The sequence below is a fragment of the Ochotona curzoniae genome, unplaced genomic scaffold, assembly GCF_017591425.1.
Source record: "Ochotona curzoniae isolate NIBS_2020 unplaced genomic scaffold, NIBS_Ocur_1.0 contig_523, whole genome shotgun sequence".
Taxonomy (NCBI): Eukaryota; Metazoa; Chordata; class Mammalia; order Lagomorpha; family Ochotonidae; genus Ochotona; species Ochotona curzoniae.
The window spans coordinates 11,653,013-11,672,201 of record NW_024466459.1 but is presented as its reverse complement, the minus strand read 5'-3'; the positions used below and the strand labels follow the sequence as shown (position 1 = coordinate 11,672,201).

The 19,189-nt window shown below is 64.1% G+C and overlaps 2 protein-coding genes across 3 annotated transcripts in view; one reads left to right on the top strand and one right to left on the bottom strand.

Moving 5' to 3' along the window:
* PGS1 (phosphatidylglycerophosphate synthase 1) overlaps nt 1–3,068 on the top strand; it is a 38,795-nt gene extending 35,727 nt beyond the window's left edge. Inside the window, exon 10 of the mRNA XM_040989844.1 lies at nt 2,520–3,068. The gene's annotated coding sequence lies outside the window, so the exon portion shown is untranslated. The remainder of the gene's footprint in view (nt 1–2,519) is intronic.
* The window catches only part of DNAH17 (dynein axonemal heavy chain 17), a 57,814-nt gene continuing 40,949 nt past the window's right edge, over nt 2,325–19,189 (bottom strand). The window contains exons 56-80 of one of the 2 annotated variants that reach the window (XM_040989842.1): nt 18,482–18,715; nt 18,154–18,318; nt 17,321–17,416; nt 17,015–17,232; nt 16,547–16,754; nt 16,288–16,403; nt 15,796–15,988; nt 15,472–15,707; nt 14,969–15,091; nt 13,979–14,183; nt 13,194–13,358; nt 12,967–13,107; nt 12,703–12,873; nt 12,044–12,166; nt 11,730–11,923; nt 9,027–9,175; nt 8,579–8,706; nt 8,253–8,480; nt 7,076–7,267; nt 5,378–5,557; nt 5,113–5,295; nt 4,234–4,416; nt 3,739–3,882; nt 3,073–3,298; nt 2,325–2,612 (exon numbers count right to left, since the gene is read on the bottom strand). In XM_040989842.1, the coding sequence (XP_040845776.1) occupies nt 2,365–2,612; nt 3,073–3,298; nt 3,739–3,882; nt 4,234–4,416; nt 5,113–5,295; nt 5,378–5,557; nt 7,076–7,267; nt 8,253–8,480; nt 8,579–8,706; nt 9,027–9,175; nt 11,730–11,923; nt 12,044–12,166; nt 12,703–12,873; nt 12,967–13,107; nt 13,194–13,358; nt 13,979–14,183; nt 14,969–15,091; nt 15,472–15,707; nt 15,796–15,988; nt 16,288–16,403; nt 16,547–16,754; nt 17,015–17,232; nt 17,321–17,416; nt 18,154–18,318; nt 18,482–18,715 (4,449 nt within the window). In that variant the 3' untranslated portion in view covers nt 2,325–2,364. Of the gene's footprint in view, nt 2,613–3,072; nt 3,299–3,738; nt 3,883–4,233; nt 4,417–5,112; nt 5,296–5,377; nt 5,558–7,075; nt 7,268–8,252; nt 8,495–8,571; nt 8,707–9,026; nt 9,176–11,729; nt 11,924–12,043; nt 12,167–12,702; nt 12,874–12,966; nt 13,108–13,193; nt 13,359–13,978; nt 14,184–14,968; nt 15,092–15,471; nt 15,708–15,795; nt 15,989–16,287; nt 16,404–16,546; nt 16,755–17,014; nt 17,233–17,320; nt 17,417–18,153; nt 18,319–18,481; nt 18,716–19,189 lie in introns of both variants that reach the window. The other variant, XM_040989843.1, reaches the window with a different exon arrangement.

Sequence of the window (19,189 nt, the reverse complement as noted above, 5' to 3'; positions counted from 1 at the left end):
AGCAGGTGAAGCTGCACACACTTTGCCACAGTGGGTAAAGCGTTGGCCTCATTTAAAATATTCTTTACATTTTCAAAGTATTTATTCGGAAGGTAGAGTGGAGAGAGCTTCCGTCCTCTGGTTCCTGTACGACCAGTCCTAAGTCAGGCCAAAGCGAGGAGCCAGGGGCTCCATCCGCGTCTCCCTCTGGGTGACGGGAACCTAGCACGTGGGCTGTGTCTGGCTGCTTTCCCAGCTGGCGTTGGCGGGAGCTGGATCCGAAGTGGAGCAGCCTGGGCACGGCTGGGCTCAGCTGGGGTGAAGGTGTCACGGACTGCGGCCAGCTGACCGCCGCACCAGTGCCGGCCCCAGTGACTGCCATATCAGTCCGTGTTTTATCCACACATCTGTAGAGTCTTACCTTTAGTTGGAAGGGCAGAGATCTTCCTTCAGCTGTTTTACGGGAGGCGGCCCAGGCCTGCCGCCCCCAGGCCAGCAGGGACCCGAGGATGAGCCCGCAGCTGCTGCCCCCGGGCCGGCTGGAAGCTTCATCGGCTTCTGTGCCTTGCCATCTGCTTTTTCTCTTCCTTCCTTCCTTCCTTCCTTCCTTCCTTCCCTTCCTTTCTTTCCTTCCTTTCCTTCCTTTCTTCCTTCCTTCCAAGATTTTATTATTTTTATTGGAAAGGCGGATATACAGAGAGGAGAGACAGAGAGGAAGATCTTCCATCCAATGATTCACTCCCCAAGTGAGCGCAACGGCCGATGCTATGCCGATCCGAAGCCAGGAGCCTCTTCTGGGTCTCCCTCGCGGGTGCAGGGTCCCAAAGCTTTGGCCCGTCCTCGACTGCTTTCCTGGGCCACAGGCAGGGAGCTGGATGGGAAGCGGGGCTGCCGGGATAGAACCGGCGCCCATATGGGATCCCGGGCGTGCAAGGCGAGGACCTTAACCACTTGCGCCACCGCGCCGGGCCCCGCCATCTGCTTTTTCAAGAGTGAACCTTACTTTCTAGGCTCTCTGAAAACTTGGGCAGTTCTTTCTGCTGGGCAGCTTGCCTCCACATGCAAGTTTAAGCCTGTGGTGCCAGCATCCCACCTGGGCCCCGGTTGAGTCTCTGTCATTTCATTTTTGACCCAGCGCCCTGCTGATGTGACAGGAAAGCAGCAGAGGATGGTCCATGTCCTGCTCTGCGCCCACGTGGGCAGGAGTCCTAAGACAGTCCTGGCCAGGAGCTCATTTCCAGACCGCTGTCCACACCTGTCCACACCTGTCGTGTCCCCTGAGAAAGCCCCCAGCAGTCCTGCGCCTGAAAGGACCACGCCAGCTCCACTGTACGTGCCTGCCTCCTGCTGCCTGGCTGGGCCCAGGGGGCTGGTGGTTGGAGGTGGGAGCCTTCAGAACAGGTGTCAGGCTGTCCTGTGTGTGTGATGTGGGCAGGACGCTGTGGCGTCTGGTGGCCTTCAGGGCTGTCTGGGGCAGCTTCCCCAGGCCCTCACCTTTGGGACACGGGGGGCAGGCTTGCAGCTCCTGCAGCCCAAACTGAACACATTAACGATTATCACCAAGGATTGAGAGAGCTGGTGACCGTGGCTGGCTTGGCAGCAGCGCCCTCTCCTGGCCAGCAGTGGGGCTGGGAGGGCATTCCTGGTGCTGAGGGGCCCGTGGCCCAGGCCTGTTGGCAGCCTTGGCCACCCCAGGAGCAGTCGAGCTTTGTGCCCAGAGCACAGCCATGACTTGTTTAGCCTGAAACACGGGGACAGTGTCACGGTTCCCACTGAGAGCTGTCTTACTTGGGCGTGGTAGACTCTGCCCACCCTTTGTCCTGACCCCGCAAGGGACAGTGTGGCCACTAGAGGCCTGGAGGCTTGGCATTCAGTGGCCCCAACCCCACACAGAGCAGCCCCGGCTGCGGGTCCCGGGACCCCGTCTCACAGAGTGCACGCTTGGGACCTCTCGGGAAAGTCCTGGTTGAGGACTCTTTAGGAAGCTTGTGGCAAGCGTGCATCGGGGGAAACCGACATGGATTAGGGTTTCCGTGCACAGATCCACCTCCAAGAGCATTTGAAGTGAGCGCGGCCTCGGCCCTGGGGCAGCCCTGCCAGCTGAGGATGGTGGGGTGGGGGGCAGGGGAGAAGATGGGAGTACCCCAGGCCTGGGTACGGATGCTTGGGGTGGCTGCCAGGCGGCCATCAGGACCCTGTGTGCTGGGGCATGCAGAGGTGGGGACGGGAGCCAGCCTGGCAAGCAGCTGCTGTCCCCGCTGCCAGGGGAGTGGGGGTGTCAGCCTGCCCCGCCGTCAGGTCTGGGTCCTGAGGGGAGCCTGGCAAGAAGCGCAGGGGCACAGGGTGGACCACAGCTGTTTAATCTGCACCCAGGAGCGGGTCCCACTACACCTGCAGCAGCAGCGCCACGGCCGCCAGGATCCACTTGGCCGCCTTCTCCTTGGTCTTGAGGTTGAAGGTCCAGACGTAGGTGGGGCCGCGGACGCGCGTCTTGTACACGGGGCACTCGTACATGTTCTTGGTCTCCATGCGGTCCACAGGGATGGCCTTGATGAAGATGACGGGCATGGCTGGTGTCAGCTCCTTCAGTCGCGCTTCCGCAATCACTCCCGTCTGGACGTCCCAGCGAGCTCCTGTGAACACAGCCCAGTGGGGGCTCAGGCGGCCCTGGGTGGCCACCAGCCCGGGGAGCACTGGCCATGAGGGCTGCGCGCTGCGTGGGCACAGGAACTGCTTCCTTGGCGCTGGGCGAGGACACAGCGGCCTGCCCGACACCGGGGATAGCCCGGGCCTGCCTGCCAGCAAGCCCCAGCACTCCAGGCCAGCAGCACGCAGGGCCCTCGTGTCGCCCTGTCTTGCCCGACGGGGAGCAGCCCTGCGCCTGGGCCACCCTGCCCCCACTGCTCTTTCTACCCTATTTAATGATGTTTGCATTTCCTGTCTGGAATTCCAAAATAAACGCAGAGAATGGCTACTGCCAGGCTTGTTCCCTGGTCAGGCGGGCAGGAGGACGGATGACCCGGTGGGGGCTGGCCCCAGGTCAGCTACCCGGAGCGGGGGCAGAGTTCGGCCCCCTGTGGTCTGGGGGCTCACCTTCCATGAAGAGCCCGTACACGTAGGCGCCTTCGCGGGGTGGCGCGGTCATGTCCTCGCGAGTCTTCTTGGTCACTTCCACCGACAGACACATCTTGTCCAGAGGCCACTCGTTCTTCCTGGCCATGGACTGCATGATGGCCGTGAGGAAGGACTGTGGGTTGAAGAAGCCGGCCAGCCACACAGTGGTGGGCAGTGCGAAGTCTGTGGTCCAGGCCTCGAGCTCCTGGGCGGGAGTGGTGGTTGCTGAGGGCCTTGCGAGCTGGCGTGTGGCCATCAGCAAAGCCACCACCTTCTGGATGGCACCTTGCTGTGTTGAGCTCCACTTTGTTAAATGAACAGGATTTGTTTGAAAGGCAGTGAGACAGGGAAGTTGCTGGCTCACCCATTGGGGTCTCCCTGACTTAGGGAGCTGGAGCGGAAGCTAGGCACTCAGGCGGAGGATATGGGCACCCCAAGGGGCGGCCTAGCCGGCTGTGCAGCAGGGGGGAGACGGGTCGGGGGCTGACTTCTAGGGTCTTTCGGGCCCCAAACAGCCCTGGTCCTTGTGCTGTGAATCAAGAGCTATTTGCTCTGAGAGCTGCAACAACTTCTGGAAGCTTCCAGAAGCTTCTGGGGTCACATGGGGGTCCGGGAAGGTACTCAGGCCCTGAAGATGCCGCTTACCCTGATGCGCAGTAGCAGGTCGGCATACCAGGCCGCCAGGCCCATCATGGAGGGGTAGGCGCGGGCCACCCAGGTGTCAGGTACAGTGTCATAAAACAGTGCAGTGGACAGGTCTTCCATGTCAGTCGTGATGGTCAGCTCTCCCTGGAGGACACAGCCAGGTGCAGGAGGCCTGGTGTGAGCCATCAATGAATGGGGCTGGCATGGGGCCTGGGCTGCTGGCTTGGGCGGTGCCACAGTCATTGGGGGTAATGTGGCATGGGAGTCTGGCCTGCCTGCCTGTGTGGGCAGTGGCACCATCAGTGGGGGTGACGTGGCATGGGACCTGGGCTTTTGGCTTGGCCAGTGGCACTGTCCTCGCAGGGCCTGGTGTGAGCCATCAGCACAGCGTGGGGCCTGGGCTGCTGACTTGGGCAATGCCACAGTCATTGGGGGTGACGTGGCATGGGGCCTGGCCTGCCGCGTGGGGAGGGGCACGGTCCGTGGGGGTGCTACCTTCAGCCCCAGGTTGAGCTCCTTGAGTGAGCGCCGCATCTCATTGGTCAGGATATTCATCCTCTCACACTCCTGGAAGGCCACCACCACGTAGGGGGTCTTCTCGGCGGCCTTGGCCATGATCTCGGCCATGTTGAATGTCTCCGGAATCTTCTCTAGGATGTCGTCCAACACGGCCTTCACCTGCGGGCCCAAACACCTGAGCACAGCTGGGCCTGGTGCTGCCAGCCGACAAGCCCACGCGCCGGCTTCCCTCCCTCCACCAGCCATGGGTGCTCGGGGGGCATTGCCCCTGGGTGCTGTGTGCAGGGGTCACGCTGGTCACGCCCCGCGAGGAGTGACCACGGGGCCTGTGTCCGTCAGGCACTTTGAATCAGATCTCTGGTCTGCTCCCATGCAGCCCTGTCCTCGGCTGGTGTGTGACAAAAGTTGCTGAGCCAACTCTGGTGCCACGACCACACCCCTGCAGTGCATGCTCCAGGGTTAGCTCAAGTCCCAGTTTCTCGGGACCCAGCTCCCTGCTCACACGCCTGGGAAAACAGCAGGAGACCGAGAGAGTCCCAGGCTCCTGGCTCCGGCCTGGCCCGGCCCGTCTGTCTACTTTTGGCGTTTGGGGCGTGAAGCAGATGGAAATGGCCTTTCTGCCTTTGCCTTTGCAACCTGCGCTGCAGCGCTACGAATGGCTGGAGAGGGCAGGGGCTTGCCAGCAGTGCCGGAAGCGAGTGTGCCACTGTGCCAGCTCAAGGGGTCCTCTGCCTTGCGCATACACACCAGGCCCCGCCCTGCCCCCGCCCCCATGTGCACACGCTGTCACACACCCCTGTGCCCTCTCACACACGTGCACGCCCTCCGGCCCGGGGACGGGGGAAGGGCGCCTGCCTTTTCCTCGCGGGACACGCCCGTGCCCGCTCCCGAGTCACTCTCTTTGGGCTGCATCTCCAGGACGGTTCGGAACAGCTTCTCCGAGGTGACGGTCAGGAAGCCGATCTCGGCGTTGGGGTGCAGGCCGTACAGGTAGGGGCTCTCGGGGGGCAGGTTCTCGTCAATGTACTCGTGGTAGCCCTGCCGAGAGGCCCACGGCTCAGGGTCGGCTTGTCCCCGACTGCCCGCGGGAGCCTGCCCTCCTCGCCTCCACCGCCCTCACCTTGTAGTCCAGGTTGGGGGGGATCTGGAAGCCGGGGGCCAGCAGGACCTCGCCCTCCAGCATCTCGGCCCGGATGTACTCCGCCAGGTAGGTCCTGCACAGCCGGCGGTCCCAGTCGTCCGTGATGTGGCCGCCGTACATGATCTCGCCGAACAGGTAGCGGAGGTCATCCCACGGCACCTGGGGCAGCCGGGCCGGTCACAGCGGGCCTCACGGCCCCCACACTGCTGCTTCTGCCAGGCTGCACGGGCTCTTGGCCGTGAGGTCTCGTGGGTACCTGCTGACAAGCTGGGCTCCGGGTCCCGAGGGCCCGCTAACATGTGGAGGCCGCCACCTGTGACCCAACTCGGCTGTGCCCCACCGCACCTGGCGTCTGGAGCCTGTCGGCCAGACCCCTGTGCCAGCCCCTCATCCTTCAGAGCCTGGCTCAGAGGCCATGGCAACGCCAGCCCCAGGAGAGCCCAGGGAGGGCAGGGCCACATGTGCGCTCCTGTGGAGGCTCTTCCGGCAGCTCCGTGAGATGTGCAGCAGCTGAGCCCGGGGCTGAAGCTGAGCAGCTGCAGGGTCACCTTCCACAAAACACTAGCTGTCTTGGCAGGTTCCCCGTGAGTGGGTAAGCCTCATGTTCTAGGCCGCCCGTGTCCTGCCCCATGCCTACCTGGCTCCGGGCCGCCCGTGTCCTGCCCCGTGCCTACCTGGCTCCGGGCCGCCTGTGTTCCTGCCCCGTGCCTACCTGGCTCCGGGCCGCCTGTGTTCCTGCCCCGTGCCTACCTGGCTCCGGGCCGCCTGTGTCCCCTGCCCCGTGCCTACCTGGCTCTGGGCCGCCTGTGTTCCTGCCCTGTGCCTACCTGGCTCCGGGCCGCCCGTGTTCCTGCCCTGTGCCTACCTGGCTCCGGGCCGCCCGTGTCCCCTGCCCTGTGCCTACCTGGCTCCGGGCCGCCCGTGTCCCCTGCCCTGTGCCTACCTGGCTCTGGGCCGCCTGTGTTCCTGCCCTGTGCCTACCTGGCTCCGGGCCGCCCGTGTTCCTGCCCTGTGCCTACCTGGCTCCGGGCCGCCCGTGTTCCTGCCCTGTGCCTACCTGGCTCCGGGCCGCCCGTGTCCCCTGCCCCGTGCCTACCTGGCTCCGGGCCGCCTGTGTTCCTGCCCTGTGCCTACCTGGCTCCGGGCCGCCTGTGTCCCTGCCCCGTGCCTACCTGGCTCTGGGCTGCCCGTGTCCCCTGCCCCGTGCCTACCTGGCTCCGGGCCGCCCGTGTCCCCTGCCCCGTGCCTACCTGGCTCCGGGCCGCCCGTGTCCCCTGCCCTGTGCCTACCTGGCTCCGGGCCGCCCGTGTCCCCTGCCCTGTGCCTACCTGGCTCCGGGCCGCCTGTGTCCCTGCCCTGGGCTTGCCTGTCGCCCCAAGCCACGTGTGTGTGTGACCTGTCCCCCTCCTTCCTCCTAGCAGTTGGTGTTGTGGAAAGCAGCACCCCCTTCTTTCCAGGAGCTGTTTGGGGCCCCCTCCTTAGGCCTGGCCCAGTCGGAGGTGCTGACGCCCTGGCACCCACAACCCGGTGGCATTACTGGGGGAGTCAGACTCCAGGATGAACTGGCCCTGGACTGCGACGGGCTGGGGTGGAGGGCTGGGCACGGTGCCAGGCCTGCTTTCTGAGACGCGATCAGGAGCAGCCCCGGGCAGGGTGGCACACCGAGGCACACCTCACCTTGGCGTTGGCCTCCAGGTAGTTGTAGAGTACGTTGATGGAGATGGTGAGGTCCCCGTTATTGAAGGGGTATGAGCGGTTCCACCCCTGGGCGCCAAACTTGCGCCTCTCGGCCACCACGGCGTGGAAGTAACAGAGCGCAAAGAGGATGCACTTGAACTCGATCTCCTTGGTGCACATCTCCAGGGTGTCCTGCAGGGGGCGCAGGTTCTGTCAGGGCCAGGACCGCCGGGAGCTGGGGCGTGGTGGGAGCTCTCATACGGGGACGGCGTGTGGAGCCCCGGCTCGCCAGCCGCGGGACCAGCAGTGCCCCGTCCCTTTGCACCTCATGGGGCAGGAGGCAGGAGGAATGCCCGTGCTCCCCCGACACCTCAAGTCCAGTGTTTGTTCCCAGGGCTCGCTCTGTGCCAGCTGTGTCCCTGCTTTGTGCACGCAGCACACAGGTGTCCAGAAGGGGAGGAGCCAGGCAAGCCCTTCTGCCACCCGGAGAAGCAGACCCACGAGTCGCGAAGGGAGTAGCTCCTGGAGCAGCTGGGCTCGCCCATGGACCCCTCTCCCTGGGGCCTGAGGCTGGGCATCTGGGACCAGGCACTCCACTGGGGCCCTGAGCATGGACGTGTCAATGCCGGAGTGGACGCCCCCATCCTGAGGTCATGGACAAGGAAGAGAGGGAGGAGGGGTGGTGGTGGCCAGCCCATGGGCCCCTCCGTGTCCAGTGGCAGAGACAGGGCTGGGAGGGTCGGTGTGGCTGAGGCCCCGGGGACAAGGGCGGTCTTGGGCAGTGTGGTCGTAGATGAGTCCCAGGATACAAGGCCCCGGAAGGGCCACTGCTCTGAACTTGTGGCGGCACTGCTCTCCACACGGCCTCCCACTCCACAAGTGACTGGCAGCCAGGACCTGCCAGCACCCATGTCCCCCAGCCTTGGCCTCTGCCCAGAGATAACCACTGACCACAGGGTGGTGACTGTGCCACCGCTGAGACTTGGAGAAGCCTGCGTGCCCCCTGCCCCTACCAGCCTGAGCTGGCTTCACTGCACCAGGCCCTCGCCTGGCCCAGACCCTGCTGACCTTTGCCAGCTGCCCGCTGTCCCACCTCCCTGCCGTCACTGGGAATGGAGACCCCGGGGAGAGCAGGGTGTGCTCTGGGCGCCTCCCCTGGGGCGTACCGCCTGCCCACCTGAGTGAAGAGGTCCAGGGCCTTGTGCAGGTTGGCGTACATGCCCGTGGGCGGCTCGTTGGTGATCTTGATGGCGTTCTCCAGGATGCCCTGGGGGATGATGTGCGACTCGGGGCTGGGCGCGGGCTCGGCGCTGATGAACACGCGGTAGTCCTCGTGGCTGCCCGTGCTGTAACGCTCCACCTTCTTGTCCAGCGTGCTGAGCCAGCGGGCCACCAGGTGGATGTTCTGCGGCCGGGAGCGGGCTCAGCCCTGTGACCCGGCAGAGCCCCGAGGGGCCGCAGGGCTTTGCCCTCCCTGCCGAGCGCCCCTCCCCGCCCAGGCACCTGCAGGATGACCCAGTGTCCACTCTCAGCTGCCACGTCCAGGGCGTTCTCGGCCACCACCTCCTGCCCCTGGCCCAGGGACACATTGTGCAGCTTCCCGTTGTCGATGGTAAACCCCAGCTTCTTCCCTAAAGGGACGTGAGCACAGAGTGGGGACTGCAGTGGCTGCACACGCTGGCCCCAGTGCAAAGCCTGTCGCCCCGCTTGCTGCTGCCATCTCCCTGTTCCAGAATGTTCTCCGTGCCCCCCACCCCTTACCTGAGTCGGTCACCCCCAACCGCCTCTATCCTTGCGTCTGTGTCTGTCCCTCCGAGAGGGGCGTCCCCGAGGTCACAGGCCCCAGGGCAGCTGTGATGACCACAGTGGTCTGTGTGGTCTGCGTGGCGCCCCTCCTGGCTGTCCTCCCACGTGTCCTGAGTGGCGTCCCCTGCGTGACCACTGCACTCACCCAGGGCCTCCACGTCTTTGAGGGGGTCGACGCCCGGGGAGAGGATGAAGAAGATGGGGGTGGAAGGGCTGCTCTCCTCATAGGACTTGGAGAACTCCACGCTTCGGCCCTCGACGAACTTGCTGCCCATTTTCTCCTCCACGAAGTTCCTGGGCACCACGTGCTCGGTCAGCCCCTTGCTGGGGTGGACCTACCTGCTCCAGGATCTTAGCTGCCAGTCCTGGCCCCAGGCAGCACGTGAGCTGGACTCGAAGGGTCCACGTCCCGGCCTGTGTCCCTGGCTGAGAGCTCACCACCTTCAGTGTTCCCCCTCCAGTCAGCCTTGGGTCTCCTGGGGGGCTGCCGCCTCACTCCAAGACCTTCCTGTGACCTGGGGAGGGGTCAGCAGGCGGCTGCCTCCCTGCCCTTCGGGGCTTTCCCCAAGCGGCCTCCACTGCTTTGAGCATCCTGGCCTGGTCCCCGCCAGCCTCTGTGGTTCCTGATGCAGCACTGGGTAAAGCCAGGATGGGAAGGACTCCCGCCTCTCCCTTAGCCTGGTTCTGCTCAGCTGTCTTGAGAGCCGATGCCCACCCAGGTGCTGGGCAGTGCTGGCACTAAGCCACGGGTTCCTTATCGGGCCAGAACACCCCGGTGTTCTCTGGGGTGAATGAATTAGGTAAGGGCTGATGCTGCCAGGAGCTGTGTCCTGTAGCCACAATGAAGCCATTTTGAATATAGAACTGTGGGCCAGTGGAAAACCCTCGGCTGGCTAGATGCTTGGGAAAGAAGTTATGAAACTAATCACATGCTTAGCTTCAATTGTTTGTAGCAACTGTTTTAGAATGTGATTTATGCTGCACCTGCCTACATCTTGTTATTGATTACCTATACTATTGCTGATATGCTGGTTACTATTGTGGATATGGTGGCTGCTCAAGAACAGTCGGTCTGGAGACCATGGCTTGTGTCCCAGTTTCTCCTTTCCTCCCTGAGCCTTAGTTACTGAACAATATAAAAACCCTCAGAAATCAATAAACTGACAGCTTGATCAGACATCCTGTCTTGCTGTCCATTCTTCGTGTCTCTTGTCCCCCAATCTCTCCTAGGTTGGTTGTGACCCCTGTTGACTGTCCTGCTGGACGGGACAATGCTGTGACATAGCTTGTAAAGCTGCAACCTGCAATCCCTGGCATTCCACATGGACATGGGTTAAAGGTCTCAGCTGCTCTGCTTCCCATCTGGCTTCCTGCTACTGTGCTGGGAAGGCAGTGGAGGATAGCCCAGGCACCTGGGCCCCTGCTGCGCCTGGGGGAGTCCTGGGCAGACCAGGTGCCCGGGCCCTGCTGCCCCTGGGGGAGCCCTGCACAGCCCCGGTGTCCGGGTCCCTGCACCCACGGGGAGTCCTGGGCAGACCAGGTGCCCAGGCCCCTGCACCCATGGGGAGTCCTGCGTGGCCCAGCCCTGGTTGTTGCCAGCACCTGCAGAATACACTTAGGGATTCTTGCTCTTACTCTTTCAAGCATACAGATCTTTCTAAAGCGAATAACCAGGACTTGGTCCTAGTCAGGCCTCATGCCCCTGCCTTGTGTCCTGGGGGGCGAGGCATGGCCAGGTGGGAATGTTGGCATCCTGGAGGCTGGCAGCTGTGAATCAGCATGCCTTCAGAGCCAGTTTGCCAGCATGGAGTTGTGCTGAGGCTGGGAGTTAGCCGGGGCACAGGCGGCCTGTGGCCCCGAGTCCACAGGATCGCCCCAACCCACCCTCTCCATCACTCCCAATTCTTCCCCAGAGTGCAAGAGCTTGCACGTGACTGCGATGCCCCTGCTTTGTTGGGCGTGTGGGCAACTGGGGGAGAACGGGGGGTGGTGGTGAGAGGCACCTGACTCCCTCCAGGGGACCCCACCCCTGCCCTCGGAGCCTGGCCCTGTCCCCAAATGGATTATTTTGGACATGCCTTTGAGCTCACTGCAGTGACACCCTGGAAGACTAGATGTCCCACGGGGCCCACAGGTCAGGATAAGGGGTTGTACTAATTACACCCCGAGGGTTGATGGGCAGCAGGCTGGGTTGGGGGGAGGTGGGCAGGTCAGGGTGGGGGTGGGCATGTCAGGGTCAGAGTGGGCAGGTCGGGGTGGGCAGGTCGGGGTGGGCAGGTTGGGGTCGGAGTGGCCAGGTCGGAGTGGGCAGGTTGGGGTGGGCAGGTCGGGGTGGGCAGGTCAGGGTCGGAGTGGGCAGGTCGGAGCGGGCAGGTCGGGGCGGGCAGGTTGGGGTGGGCAGGTCGGGGTGGGCAGGTCAGGGTCGGAGTGGGCAGGTCGGAGCGGGCAGGTCGGGGTGGGCAGGTCAGGGTCGGAGCGGGCAGGTCGGGGTGGGCAGGTCAGGGTCGGAGCGGGCAGGTTGGGGTGGGCAGGTCAGGGTCGGGGCGGGCAGGTCAGGGTGGGCAGGTCGGGGTGGGCAGGTCAGGGTCGGGGCGGGCAGGTCAGGGTGGGCAGGTCGGGGTGGGCAGGTCAGGGTCGGAGCGGGCAGGTTGGGGTGGGCAGGTCGGGGTGGGCAGGTCAGGGTCGGAGCGGGCAGGTCAGGGTGGGCAGGTCCGGGTGGGCAGGTCGGGGTGGGCAGGTCGGGGCGGGCAGGTCAGGGTTGGAGCGGGCAGGTTGGGGTGGGCAGGTTGGGGTGGGCAGGTCGGGTGGGCAGGTCGGGTGGGCAGTGGGGGCACAGGCCAGCGCTCACTTGACGGCGTAGGTCATGCGGTCTGGCCGCATGCAGCGCACCATGCACAGCTTCTGCAGTGCCGTCTTGTTCTTCCACTCCTTGGGGAAGATCTCCTTCTCCGGGGCCTCTGACTCCACCAGCTTCTTCCAGCGCTTGGCGGAGCCCTCGATGTCGTTGTCCAGGTTCTTGAACTCATCCATTTCCGCCAGGGCCTAGGGCGGACACACGGGGCCCAAGGACCCAAGCAGTGCCACGGCCGCCGGGCGGGCCCAGCAGCTCCCTGCTGTGTCCCATCCAGTGACGCCCCAGTGTCGGTGCTGGAGGACACCCACCTTGATCCCGCCCCAGCCCTGGTGCTGCAGGAAGTCCACAGGTGAGGTGACGCCGGCCTTGAACGGGAAGCGGAGCAGGAAGTCCAGCTCCATGGGGTTCAGCTCCTTCTTCATGGACAGGACCTGCGGGGGCGGGACGACACCACACTGCCCTCACCTGGCGGCCTCTCACCTCGTGAGCCCTATTCCAGCAATCAGTGGTGTTGAGTGCACGTGTGAGGATGGGCAACTAGCACCCTAGTTCTAGAACATTCTCTCTGTCCCTAGAGGAAGCCCAGTCACTGACCATGAGCAGGCCTCTATGTCCCCCCACTTTCCTGAGGGTGTCCTGCCCCTGGATCCCTTCCTGCAGGGTTCGGGCAACTCAAGGTTTCCACGTGGCCCTTGACACCTGACTGCCGATTCTCACTCAGGCCCTTGTCCGGCCTCACCCTGCCCAGGGACAGGCGCGGGGACCTCCCACTTAGCTACCACAAATGTCCCTTCTCTGCCAGAGCCCCTCGCCTGCTGCCTGCCCCACTGCTGGGCCCAGTTGTGCTGCACTGCAGCAAGTGACAAACTGCCACCCCTGACCGCACCCCGGGAGTCACTAGGTCTGGGCGTGGGGGCGCGGGGTGGCCTCAGAAGCTGCATTTCCAAGGCCTCCCCAGGGGCCGCACCTGGAACGTGACCTGTGCCAGGAAGATGAGCTTGTCCCGCTCGAAGAGGCCGCGGGCCGTGTACATGAACACCGAGTACGTGATCTCATCCGTCAGGTTGCTGACCCGCTGGCGCACCTCGTCGGCCGGCGCCGTCTTCTGGATGGCCTTCTCAAACACCACGTTGAAGGCCTGGGGCAGCCGCGAGAGAGCCGGGCTGGGGCTGGGCTCGGCGGCTGCGCCCCACGGCCTGGGGAGCAGGTGCAAAGCCCCGGCCCCGCCCACCTTGAGCGAGAACTGGTATATGGGGTTGATCTTGTTGAGGTCGTTGAGGATGAAGTAGAGCAGGGAAGCCCGCTCTGCCGCCGGCCTGTAGTTCTCTCTGGCCTCGTTGATCTTGGTTTCCGTGATTTTAGCCTCTTGCACCTTAACACGTGAAACCCACAGGCTAGGGCCACTCCTTGTGCCCCCAGGGACCTCACGGCAGATAGGGGGCGGGGCGGGCCGTGCACCTTCTCCTCGATCTCGCTGGCCGTGTGCTTGGTGGTCTCCAAGTTCTCCACCAAGGCCGTGTCCCCCAGGAAGTTCCCGGACGCAGCAGACAGCCGTGCCAGGAGCGAGTCCTCCAGCTCTTTGAGGACAATCTTGAACTCATTCTGAGACTTGGTGAGGTTGGCCTGCAGGAGCGGTGGGCAGGGCCCCGGAGGCCGTGTCAGTCATGGCCCAGCCTCACCTCCACCACCCTCCGAAGCAGCACCCTGGGCCAGGGCGGGACTTGGGGGACATGAGCAGTCGGTGCAGCCCATGGCAGGGGGAGGCCAGGTGCCTGTCTCGGACAGACGAGGCAAGTGGCCACAGAGCCAGCTGGGGTCCATGCTGTCACCTGCCCTACATGAAGCCATCCCTCCACTGTCAAGTTTGGGGTCTGGGGTGCAGGCCATTGGCAGGAGTGGCTGGTTTTGCCTGGGGAGGATGCAGGGCTCCACTCTGTCAGGGGGACACAGCCTTCTGTCCTCCGGTTCACTTCCCAGGGCTGGGCTGGGCTGGGCTGGGCTGCTAGCAGGAGCTGGGAACCTTGTCTCCCCCTCAGCCCCCCTGGGTCGCAGGAACCCAGCACTCGAGCCATCCCTGGGCATGCGTGTGCATCAGCAGGGATCCGGAGCAGAACCAGGCACTTGGAGATGGAACTCAGGTGTCCTGGCTGACAGCGTACTTGCTGTGTGCGGTGTCCATGCCCACCCCGCCCACCCCCTTCCGCCTGGAGCTGCCAGGCAGTGACAGCACCAGGACCTGTTACCTTGAGCTGCTCCAGGTCCGGGCGCTCCTTGGCCACCACGGCAGCCAGGAGCTGGTCCTCAAGGCCGTCTCTGGTGACCAGGAAGTTGATGAGCGTGCACTGGGCCTGCATCTCGGGCTTGTAGTGGGGGTTGAAGTACTTGGTGTGCAGGATCAGGCGGAACTTGGGGTGATACTCCACTTCCTTGTCGCCGATCTTGATGAACCTGGTGTGAGCGCAAGGAAGGGTCCCAGGCCGGGCTGGTCCCCAAGTCCGCTCCCGCCCCTATGGCTGCCCAAGGCCCCGTGGCTCCCCTGGCCTGCGTTGGGCCCCCCGGCAAGACTCCCCTGGGGTCTGGTCTGCCCACACCGCAGGCCCCTCCAGCCCACCTTGCCTCTCCCCAGATCTCGCTAGCAGGGCATTCTGGGGGCTCCCTGGGGTGCCGGGGGGCCTGCGACCCCTCCTGAGCTCACTGCCTGCCCGGCTGTACTCCTTGGGTGTGGCTACTTCTGCAAGGCCTGGCCCCTCTGTCCTGACCTCAGCTGCACCCCTGCAGCAAGCAGGGACGCCCACCGGCCCAGTCGACCTCGCTGTTCATAAAGAGGTGAGCCCGAGGTAGGAGCAGACAGGCAAAATGTGGTGGGTTCATGCCAGTGCTATCTGGTCTTGGGGAAGACTGGGGTCACTGATGGTGCTTGGCGGCCAGACACTGTGCGTGTGTGTGGGGGGGGCAGACGGGAAGTAGGTGAGGCGTGGTTGGGGTCCGGGGCAGGTGCCCATAGCCTGTGCTCTGAGGGCGTCGCAGGGCTGTGGAATGGCTGACCATGGGGCCCTGCCGCTGCTGGCTCACAGCCTCGTTCCCACATTAAAAAAATAATCCAGTCTCCCAAAGTTTGTACGTAAGAACTGCCCCTCCCTCCAAGCTGCTGCGGCTGCTTCCTGGCCTGCCGGGCTGGACATGGCCGTCCCTCCCACCCCGCGGTGAAGCCACGGCAGCAGCTGCAGACTCACTTCCCCTTCTTGATGGTGTTCCTGCCCAGCAGAGGGTCCAGTACGGGGTCCACGGTCTCGCCGATGTTCTCGATGAGCAAGATGTCACCCTCCGAGACGGCTTGCTCAATGATGTCCAGGTAGCTGCGGGCGTGGCGTGGGGGCTGTTGGCATTACAGCACAGCCAGGCGGGGCTGGCCGAGCCAGCGGCGGGGGCCCACACGTGCCCAGCCCAGCCCCCCGTCCCGTGTCAGGAACAGGTAGGCAGGCACGCTGTCTTCCACCTGTCCCAGTGGCAGTGTTTCTCAGGTGGGAAGACAGCGTGACCAGCCCTGGCCTGAGGTCTCCCAACCCTCAGCAGTCCCCAAGGGAGAGCAGGTGCAGTGGGGGATGGGGAGCCCTGGGCTCAGCTCTTTCTGCCTGCCCTGTTTCTGGAACCAGTGAGGACGGCAGCCAGCTTTGCTGCTGTGCGGACAGCGTGTCTGCAGCCAGCCCGCCCTGCCCCGGCCCGGGGCCGGCCGCACCTCTTCTGGCCCAGGCGGATGGCCTTCAGCTCGCTGCCGTACTTGTTTTTGATCCACTTGATGCCCTGGAGCTGGGCGTCCACGATGAGCGGCCAGCGCTCCGTGTTGCACAGGATGGTGGCGTTCTCCGTGGACATGCGGTCGCTCGGGAGGCCCTGGTTGTTCCAGGTGGCCACGTCCGCATCGTCGGTCAGCAGGCTCAAGGGGTCCAGGCCTTTGGTGATGGGGATGGGGACCTGCCCGGGGACAAAGGTGACCCGTTGCCCAGGGGACCCGTGCGGGCGGCCAAGCGGGCAAGCTGGCGTCCCGAGCCGTGCGTCTTGCCTTTAGGCTGTTGATGTAAGGGACCCAGAACTTGTCCATCAGCTCGTTGCGGTACTTCTTGGTGAAGTAGCCCACGTAGGAGACGAAGGCCGAGATGAGCAGGACGTCGCCGCACAGGGTCACCCCCTGGCCCTTGTAGTTCTCCACCGACTCGGCCCAGCGCACGTTTTCTGAGGCCAGCCCCCCGACCAGCCTGCAGCGGGAGGGCAAGGGGCATGGGCATGCCGGGAAAGCGGGGCTGGGAGGCGAGTGAGTGAGCTGTAGGTGTGTGCTGGGCTTGGCGCCAGCTCCCAGCAGCCTACAGGACAGGGACCCTGGGGTGCAGGTCTTGAGCAGTGGTGGTAGAATGTGAAGAACACTTTATGACGCTCATTGTGTCCGGCCAGCAGCCCAGTGGATCGCCATCCCAGCCCGGCTCAGCCCGCCCCCGCTGCAGGGCTGTGTGGACACCACGTCCCCTCGTGGGAGGTGGCCCCGGGAAGAGCTGGCTACCTGTTGGCCAGCGAGATCACCCTGTTGGTGGCGTCTGCCTCCTGCTGGCACTTGATCTTCTCGGCGGTGGCTTTCTCAAACGCCGACGTCAGGTTGTTGAGATTGGCGTTGAGTTCCTGGCAAGACAAGTGGGGGGGGGCGGGGATGAGGATGCCGGATGCCGTGGGCTGGCGCGGAGAAGCCCTCGTGTGCCCGCGTCCCCCAGGGCGGCAGCACGGGGCGTGGAGTGACGTGGGGGGCCCTGAGGCCGAGCGCCCACCGCAATCTTGTTTTTGATGCGTGACAGCTTCTCCTGGGCCTCGGCCAGCTCCGCGTTGGCCTCCCCCAGCGCCTGCCTCTTGGGGGCCACGTCGCAGTAAACCTCATAGAAGCGCACGATGTTGATGCACCAGGAGCACAGCCCTGCGGCGGCCGTCGACTTGGAGCGGATGAACTCGGGGTCGAAGGTCGGGTTGCCTTGGTAGGGCCTGGCGGGGGCGGGAGGGCGGGGCTCAGCCTGCAGGGCAAAGGATGCTGGGACCCCGTGGTGGTTGCTGGGGGAGGGAGAGGCAGAGCACCCCAGCCTCTGGAGCAGAACTGGAGGGGGCGTGGAGGGACGTGGCGAGGCAGGACCCCACCCCCCAAGCACACACATGGGTCTTTCCTAAATGCACGTGTGTGGGCTGCCGCTCCAGTGGGCACAGGCCGCTCCAGTGGGCACAGGCCGCTCCAGTGGGCACGCTCTCACTTGAAGGCCTTGAGGCAGGCCTCCGGGATATGTTCTTTGTCGAACTTCTTGAGCGAGTCCAGGAAGCTGTCCACCTTGCCCATCATGACCTTGGCCGCCTTCCAGCTCTTGTCCTTGGGGATTTTGCCTCCGGGCGCCGTCAGGATCATCACGGCAGCCGTGACGTTGACCACGGCGTCAGGCGGGGACCCAAAGGACTTGAGCTCCGTCAGGTTGTTCTGCAGGCGGCGGGTGAAGTTGTGGGGCGTGTCTCGCCGGGCCCCCACGCTCAGACCACCTGCTGGCGGGCTGCGCCCCCTCCCTCACCTTGTTCAGGGTGTCCAGGGCCTCCTGCGCTGCCAGCAGGGCCGGCTCGGCCTTGGCCAGGTCCGTCTCACAGGCCTTCTGCTTCTCGGCGACATTCTGGGGGAAAACGAGGTGGCCACGGTGGGTGCGGGGCCCTCTCCTGCTCACACGGCCTCATGCCTGCGGCCCGGGCAGCTTCGAGCCACCTTTACAGCTGCTTTCTCTCCCCTGCTCGCCTGGACACTCTCAGCCAGGGCTGTCCCCTTTCCCCAAAGCCCCTCAAATGCAGGTGCTATTCAGCAGACCTTGTGTGGGTTGGAGAGGCGCTTGGCTGTGGGTGGGTGGTTTCGGGAGGGAGGGCTCTTTTTTTAAAAAAATATTTATTTATTTTAAGAAGATTTATGGAGAAAAGGACAGAGAGAAAGATCTTCCATCCATTGATTCACTCCCCAAGTGGCCACAACAGCTGGAGTGGAGATCCGAAGCCAGGAGCCTCTTCCAGGTCTCCCACGCGGGTGCAGGGTCCCAAAGCTTTGGGCCGTCCTCGACTGCTTTCCCAGGCCACAGGCAGGGAGCTGGAAGGGAAGTGGAGCTGCCGGGATTAGAACCGGCGCCCACATGGGATCCCAGGGCTTACAGGTAGAGGACTAGCCAGTTTAGTTATGGTGCTCTTCTCAAGGGCCTCTTCGAAGAGTGGGCTCTGACCTCCTTCCTCTGGGGGTCCCTGGAGTGGGGCTGCTCCCCTGGAGTGGGGCTGCTCCCCTGGAGTGGGGCTGCTCCCCTGAGCGAGGCTGCTCCCCTGAGCGAGGCTGCTCCCCTGAGCGAGGCTGCTCCCCGTCTCCAGAGGCGCTGACCTTGTTGATGACCTCGACCTTGACCTCCTCCTCGTCGGCCACGGCCTTCTCCTTGCTGACCTTCTCCGTCTCCACGCCCACCACCTGGATCAGCTTGTCGGCATTCTCGTTCTTCTGCTTCAGCTCCGTCTCCTGCACGGCCAGCTTGGCCTTCAGGTCGTCCACCTGCGGGTGGGTGTGGGCAGGGGCAGGGTGGGCTCGGGCAGCGGCCGCCTGGCCCGGGACGGGGCTCGTCCTGAAGGAACCGAGCACGTATGGAGCCCCTGCTGCATACACAGGGTCACAGGGCTCAGTTTCCCTGGGGCTGCTCCCCCGGCCGCCCCTGCACCTGTGAGGCGGTGCTCTGCAGCTTCATGAGGCCGTTCTCCAGCCGCTCGATCTTGGCCACAAGCTCCCGCCTCTTCCTGGCCAGCAGGCTCTGGTACAGCTTGATCTGCTCCAGGAAGGTCTTGGGGGTGGTGTAGTTGTAGCGCCTCTCGGTGGCCAGATAGACCTTGGACATCTCGTTGACCGTGGTGTGCACGTAGGACATGAACTGGCTGATGGACGCCTTCACTTCGGGCTGCGAGGCCAGACCGGGCTGGTCACTGCTGGCCTCACACTCCGAGGGTGATGGGCTCTGGGGCGGGCATGAGGTGGATCTGGGTGACAGGCTCCTTTCAGTGCACGGGATGGGGACAGGGACCTCGAGCAACAGCTGTCCTGGCCAGCACTTTCTACATCTGGTTCTTGGTGAGTCCCGCGGTGTTAGTTCTGGGGGCAGGTGTCGTGGCCCAGCGAGTCCCGCGGTGTTAGTTCTGGGGGCAGGTGTCGTGGCCCAGCCTGTGGTGTTAGTTCTGGGGGCAGGTGTTGTGGCACAGCCCACAGTGTTAGTTCTGGGGGCGGGTGTTGTGACACAGCCCACAGTGTTAGTTCTGGGGGCGGGTGTTGTGGCACAGCACATTAAGCTACCACTTGGGGTGCTCATGTCTGACATCCAACCCTGGCTGTTCCACTTGGGATCAAGCTTCCTGGTGACACTCCCTGGGTTGCAGCA